Source organism: Phaethon aethereus (genome assembly GCF_964289735.1).
Source record: "Phaethon aethereus genome assembly, chromosome: 1".
Classification (NCBI taxonomy): domain Eukaryota; kingdom Metazoa; phylum Chordata; class Aves; order Phaethontiformes; family Phaethontidae; genus Phaethon; species Phaethon aethereus.
The window spans coordinates 118,161,384-118,168,688 of NC_138575.1; the positions used below are offsets into that span (position 1 = coordinate 118,161,384).

Genomic DNA, 7,305 nt, shown 5'->3' on the forward strand with positions numbered 1-7,305 from the left:
AAACAATAATAATCCAACACAGTTCAACACTCCATCTCTGCAAGAATGGTATCCATCAAGAACTAAGTCAAAGATCAGTTCTTGGCCAAGGACCAACAGTGAGAATAGGTATCACACACACCTTTACAGGCCAAGATTACCTAAATGGGAAACAGAGGCGCAGCGCTGCAAGACAGGAACTGGACGCTTTTAAATTTGTGTCCGAACGTTAAGCGGGAAGCATGTACAGACGGTCACGGCAACACTGCCATAGTGCTCACTGGTTGCGAACCCCTGGCCTGTTCAAGCATTTTTGTAGATGGTTTTAAGGTATAAACACCTCAGTCTCTCACTAGTAAGATTTTAGAGGGCAATTTTCATTGAAGGCACATGCAAAACTCTCTCCAACGACACAAACATGGAAGTAAACTGGGCACAATTCAGCGCTCACAGTGATGACACGACTGCTTTAAGCAGCCACCGCCGCATTTCTGAAGGAATCCACCAGTTGCAGATCCAGCGTTCTCGCCTCCCACAGGCAGAAACAGCACATGCAGCAGCAGGACTGCTGCACCACCGTCCTGACAGTATCCTGAGCAAGAGTTTTCTCTGGAGACTGACAGAACCTGAGCAGCAGTGACCCAGTCTATCCCCTCCTAGAGCATCCTCCGTTTCCTTCAGAGCAACATTCACCCACATTCAGGGCCAGCTAAGACTTTCAGGCCATGCCGTGAAGTGTTCAGTGGGGAATCAGTGAAACTCACTGCAGCTTCATCATCTTTCTCCCTCAGTGCTCTGTTTCTGAATCAAAATACTTTACACCGTCTATTCAAGAAGAAATAACTTTATTGTTTCCATCTGACAGATTTCACTGTGAATGACAAGGACAGCTTCCTAGACAGTCTCTCTCATGATTTTGGTGAGTTTCTGGATCTTTGACCTCGTTGACATGTCCACATACTTCTCCCCAATATTGACAATCATGCCACCAAGGATTGATGGATCAGTCTAAAGAAGAAACATCAAACAGAAATTATATTAGCAAAAATTTGTTAGCTTAATATACAATTTTTACAGTAGTAAAAACTCTTAAAAGAGCCTTTTTTAAGGTAACTTGGCAGTCACTGTATTCCAAAGTTAAGATTTTAGTAATTAAAGCATCATGAAGTCTACAAGAAAGCACAGAACTATGTAATGTAGCAACTGGATTCAGTACTTTTTTTTTGTTTGTTTGTTTGTTTTTTTAAGATCAGTGAGACAGAAGCCCAGCTTAACATGAACTTGATGAATTTACAATTAAAAAATCCAGACCTTGGTCTCCAGCTTCAAGACCTCCCCCTTAGCCAAGAATCCACTCAGAGCACTTTTTAGCTCTGTAAGGCTGGCATCATCCAAGGGCTGAAAAATATGAGCAGAAGACAAGGAAAATGAAGGACTTGAAAAATATTCAAATGACGTGACAAGAACTCAAATTTTCCATCAGATTCTTATGAAGACAGACCCTTCCGCCAGGAAGGCAGATTAAGCAGCCTTCTTGAACAGGAATAACCAAAGGACAGCACAGAAACAGCACTTTGTGCCCTCCTAATTTCATGAAACACTGTGCATGTATTCCTAGAAAAAGTGCAATGCTGACGTCTTCAGACAGCAAGTGTCAGGAATCCATACTTGCCAAAGTAAGCACTTGATGGAAAATCTTGAGATGTCCCTCATAGCAGTGATCAGGCTATATAACGAAAGATTAATTATTGCTGCTTCTAACAATTAAAATTATCAGCTTGATAAGAAACACCGTTTCAGGTGAAGCTCTGGGAAGTGACTGAGGACACTGGCAGCGAGCTCCCAGGCCTGCTGCCCGCTTGCAGAATGCTCCTGGCTAAGTACACCTCTCCGTCACCACAGAAGAACTCTGCATCCCTGTGGGAGACACACTATGAGTTTGTTCTTGTTCCCTAACAAGTCACTCGGATGCCACCAGGGTAGTAGCTTTGTGTTAATGGTTATTTAAATAATTTCTATATAATAGCTATCAGTTTGAAAGCCAAAAGAAACTAACAACAAAACATAGCAGGACAGTAACTCTACGTATAAAATATCTGGAAAACCTTGTGGAAAGGTCCGCACAGGCTTGCGAGTTCATGTGTCCCTGAAGGCTGCCAGCTAGACTGACAATCTGGCCTACAGAGAGCCAGTGAACCTGAAGTGGATGAGTGTCTTCATTTAGTCCAGGCAGGCAGTTCACTGTAGCCCTACTCAAGGGCCATAGATTTACACAACACACCTAGCTGACCAGCTTCCCGCTCTAACAGACCTGGGTGTGGATCCATTAACGAAGAAGTTACTGAAGTGCCAGAAGTACCATGCCTCCAGCCTGATGCTTACAGCTCATGGAGGCATCATCTTGCCTCTCACCTTCCTGGGCACCAGTCAGACCTGCCTGTCTGCTACTTTTGAAAAAAGTCTTCCTGCAGTTTTGAAGTTAGTCACTTGTCCTGACTGCTGCAGGTGGTGAATTAGGTAGCTGCTCCCCATGAAGCACAGCACCAAGCACCACAGGTATTCTCAGCCCTATCAGGTATCTGCCTGTCTGTACGTAATAGCTCATCTGTTAGTTCTGACCTGATCCGTATGATCCTGATGACAGAAATAAGAACAGGGGAAGTTGTATCTTGCAGACCAGGCTGACTTTTGTCAGCCACTGGGTCCACACAAAAGAAGGGAAGATGTTACCTGTTAAGCTGAAATGGGAGGAACTGGTTTATTTTTTGGCCAGTAATTATTGTATATCAAAAAACCTACTTGCAGAAAGCCTTTAACCTTGGTAGAGATGAGATATTTCCTCACTACTCATATAGCAAGTGCTTGAACAACAGAGAGCAAAATTAAGCCAAAGTTTGCCTTTTATACCGCTACCTGTTAAGCTCAATCTAGAGGTTCCTAACTCACCTGTGCAGTGGTGACTGTGCACACCACTTCCCCTCGGTACGCGCTCATGATCTTCCCAAACGCAGACACAATGTCTGGAGTGTAACGCAAGCGACCGTTTTCAGCAAGCAAATCTGGAAGAGGCAGATGCACTGAAAGTGTGTAAAGCACCCACTAAAAGCAGATTTGGTTAGCTACCAGTTAAAACAAGTATCTTCAGATGTTTTTCAGAATTCAAATGGTTACTCACTCATCAGGTTGACAGTAATAGGTGACATCTTCTCTTTTGCTAAGGCATCGTTCACAGCTTTTTGTTTAACCGTGCTCTTGGTATGAGGGTTCATAACAACACTGGATAGCTTGGGGTCCTTCAAGAGAGTCTAAGAGGATAAACAAGCAACAGGATAAAGACCAGGACTTCTCCAGGCACTACAAGGCCTAACTGAACCACCCAAGACAGGCAACACAGTCATTCCTTGAGTAAGAATGAAGAGGTCTGAAACTAATGGGAAGTGAAATGGCAGCTCATTTACAGTATGTTTCTTTCAGAGATGATGCTCCTCCTGTATCACTTCCAAGCAACTTAACACTGGGGGCGCAGTGCAGACAGCGCCAGTGCAAGGCCAGCTGTGAGAGTCTCACAGTTTGCAAGAGCCGAGTCCACCTCCCTCCTCACAAGTGGCAACAGGAGGGCCCCACAACTCCCAAACCCCCGTGCGAGCTTAGGCTAGAGAATACCTTACCCACACTCGGCTCAGCTCCTTTTCTACCTGGTCCAGCTTCTTCTGCTTGGTGGCGGCGGAGTAGAGCGCGGTGGCATAGCGCCCTTCCAGCCCGTACACCTGGATGGGGGGCTGGGGGCGAGAAAGAGGGCGGGCACTGAGAATGGCCCCGAGCCGGAGCCGGTACCCGCTCGCTGGGCCGGCGGCCCCACCGGTGACCCCCCCGGTCCCGCTCACCTTGACCAGCTTGGAGGCCGGCCTCGCCGCCGACGTGCTCAGCTGCCGCACCTGCGGGGCGCATAACGGCCAGCGTCGGCGCGCGCCTCACGTCTCAGGGACGGGGGTGCGCACCGACAGGGCGGGGAAGGTTCGAGACCCCGCGCGAGCGTGGGGCGGTGGGTGAGAGCGCACGCGCAACACGCCGTTTCCTTCTGCACCCCCTCCCCACAATAACCCGCGAGGGCCGCAGCTGTCGCGCCCCCCCCCCAACTTCACCTTCAGTGAGAACCCTGCCACCGCCGCCATCTTCCCCGACTGCCGCTCGAGGTCACAGCTGACCTCCGTCCCCGAGGTGAGCCAGTGCGCAGGCGCGGCGGCGGCCACCGCCCCCAACCCCGCTCTACCCACCGTCCTTTTCTGCCGCGGGGCACACTGGGAAAGGTAGTTCCTCAGGGCGACCCCTTTCCCGCTGCGCGCTGCCTGCTGGGGGCTGTAGTTCCTGAACGCGGGCAGGGAACTCGGCCCGGGCGGCCCCCGCCTCCCTTCGCAGCCGCCCCTCTCTCGCAATGTCCAGTCTCTGCCCAGCGTCCTGCGAGCGGCCTCGCCGAGTCCTGCTGGCAGGTGGGGCGAAAGCCGGACGCTAGGGCGGCCCAGCCGCCTGGCAAGGCCGAGGCGCTGCGCACCGGTGCTCCTCCCGGGGGAAACCGCTGCGTAGCACGGCGGCCTGTGCTCCACCCACGGGTGAAAGAAACGGGAGTGGAGGGTCCAGCGGCATCCTTACCCCGCACGGGCTGCAGCTCCGGTTGAAACGGCCCCCTCGTTGCACCTTCTCTCACCCTGGTGCTGAAGGTGGCTTTTCCTCAGGCGGAGTCTGGTGGTGTGGGTCTCTGGAGAGGACCAGAGCGACCAGGGCAATAGCTCCCTGTGTGGGCCTCACCCCGGCCTCTGGCTGTCCTGCACATGCAGAGCTACACCCAGCCCCTCAGCTGGCCACGCGTGCGTTTGTGGCTTTGCAGGTGGAGGGGCCACGGGATGGGGAGAGCGGTTTGGGCCGCAGGGGCTGCTTGGGGGCCTTGCAATTGCTGTGACAGGGTGCAGTGACCCACTGCCCTTTCTCACGTTCCTGTAAGAGTCTTGCAACTCACACAGCCAGGTGCGTCCCTCCGTTCAGATGCGCCAGGAGGGCAAGCGGCGCATGATTTCTTCTACACAGAAAACGTCAGCTGTGCTTCCCTCACAGACCTTTCTGCTGCCCTCTAACACAGCAAAACTACCTCTGAAATGCAATGAGCTATTTACTCCCCTCGGTTGAACTAGATCCGAATGTCTCCTGGGGCAAAGACACAATCTTCCAGGTAAAGCATAAGGGTAGGCAGCTCTGACCTTGTCAGTCTGTCTGTGTGACCTTGAGCAACTCACATCCTGCCTACTACTGAACCATCTTGAATGGTTAAACTCTTTCTCTCCCTAATTCTTCCATCTTTTCCGTGAAAGAAGGTAAAACGCTTGCCTGCTTCACAGAGCTGTTCACAAGGTAATTATTTTCTGTGGTGCGAGTAGCTCGCATGGGCGGTGCTATTGAAATACAAAGCATGGCGTTAATGAAAAGCATGCTGCATGAAGTCTGCAGAGCAGATTTTAAACACTAGATGTTGCTGTTGCTACAAATTGAAAGCGAAATGCTAGCTTCAGCTACGTCAAAACCCGAGAATTAGAGTAACGCTCTTTAGGAAATACAGTCTGAATAAAGAGCTGCTCAATGGCCCCACCAGAAATAAGACAGTATCGCCAACAAGCTTTAGTCTGGATGTCGGATTTAGTTTCCTCTTCTATCCCTGGCTGTATTTGCTGTGGTGGCATTCAAAAGCACAAGTATAGTCTGTGACAGGTTGAAGCCTGACATGGCACCATGCTTCTTGATTATTTTAATAACTACAGTACTAAGAAAACCATATTTAAAATGTAGAGAAATCTTTGTTTTTCATTAGCAAAAATAATACTTATAAATTTTTTTTTTTTGTGATAATATGCATGCACTGAAGTTTTGGAATGGTGCAGGGAACGAATTTATTTGAAGCGGGGTCCTGTACCTCAATTTTTTTTTACTGTAATTATGAAACATTCTATGATCTTGTAGCAATTTAATACAGAGAAAATCTGGGTTATTGAGGGCAGTAAAATCGCTGAGAGCTGAGGGTGCTTTAATGAACTAGAGATTGGGTCAAATCCTGCTAGTGCTTTCAAGAATTAGAATCAGAGCAGCTCTGACAGGTTAATTTTAGACAAGTAAAATCCCACAGGTGATAAACAGTTTGTACCTTTATACCTTGCACTGTGAGGAATATTTAAACGCTGATAAAGCCTGTTCTTGTGTTTTGGGATCTGTTATAATAAGGGATTCCTCAATCATCATTATGTGGGAGTTTTTAGGAGGTTTTTTTTCTGCTACAAAGCAATTAAACTCCGGATACTGTCAGTCTGTCATCATTTGATATTTGCCTCTGTCCCTGGTTTCAATTTGGCTACTTAGTGAGCACTTGAACATTTACAAGCTCTTCCATGAGAAACACCTGGAAGAACATTCACTTGTGGGTCTGCTACTTCAGTGCTTGTAGGATTGTAATGTTAAAGTACTCATTCTTAGTAAATATGGTGATATTATAAACATCACATTTTTGTCCTGTTGAGACTAACTAGAACTGAAATAATGCAAAATATATTGTATTTTCCCTTTTATTTGAGAAATATTGAAAATAATTGGTCTGAGTTTAGATACATTCAGACACACCCTTGTGCTTATATTGAAGATACATGGAATTCATACAGGCATAACACCCACAGAGCTTGCTGTAATCAGCACTTTTATGTCTCTAGAAAGAATGTGATGATTCTTCAACTGTGGTAGAGGTGGGGATGCGTTTCAATGAGGGTCCAGCTGCATGAAAGTGTCATAAAACTTGTAGCAAGTCTTGGACCATTCCACAAGGAACTTGCAGCATGTAGAGGTAAAAAGGAAATGAGGTTTGTAACAATGCATCTGGGGTCCTCACAGTGATGAGAGCATGTCAGGTCAGTGCCACAAAACATGCCAAATTTACCCTCCACCAGACTATGGCCAGCTCCTTTAAAAAAAACAAAACCAAGAAATACCACTCATAAAAAACTCTATCAACTATACTAGTGACCCCAAATTTTTAAGGAATGCTGAAAACACTGAATACTTTTCTCCTTCACCTTGCAACTCACCTGAAACATGAGCTTGTGGCCTGTTTTGAATGCTGTTCTGCACCTGCTAGTCAGTAATTGCACCCGGCTGTTTCCCTTTGGCTGAGCCTGGGATTTGCAGACTCTGCATGGGAGAGTCCCAGAGGAGCCAGAGTGTAGCTGCAAAAAAGTTCCTGAGCTCTGTAAGAAGTTTATGTTGTTCACAAGAAGTGGAGGAGTTTTCCTCTCATGGTGC

The 7,305-nt window shown here is 47.7% G+C and overlaps 1 protein-coding gene across 1 annotated transcript; it reads right to left on the minus strand.

Annotated features, from left to right (window-relative positions):
* Window positions 1-807: 807 nt before the first annotated feature.
* ATP5PO (ATP synthase peripheral stalk subunit OSCP) lies at window positions 808-4,169 on the minus strand. The gene is made up of 7 exons (XM_082014348.1): window positions 4,122-4,169; window positions 3,864-3,914; window positions 3,648-3,758; window positions 3,155-3,284; window positions 2,926-3,038; window positions 1,291-1,377; window positions 808-987 (listed from the first exon to the last, which is right to left on the minus strand). Exons 1-7 carry the CDS (start codon window positions 4,149-4,151, stop codon window positions 874-876), a joined length of 636 nt encoding a protein of 211 aa, XP_081870474.1. The 5' UTR covers window positions 4,152-4,169; the 3' UTR covers window positions 808-873.
* Window positions 4,170-7,305: the final 3,136 nt, after the last annotated feature.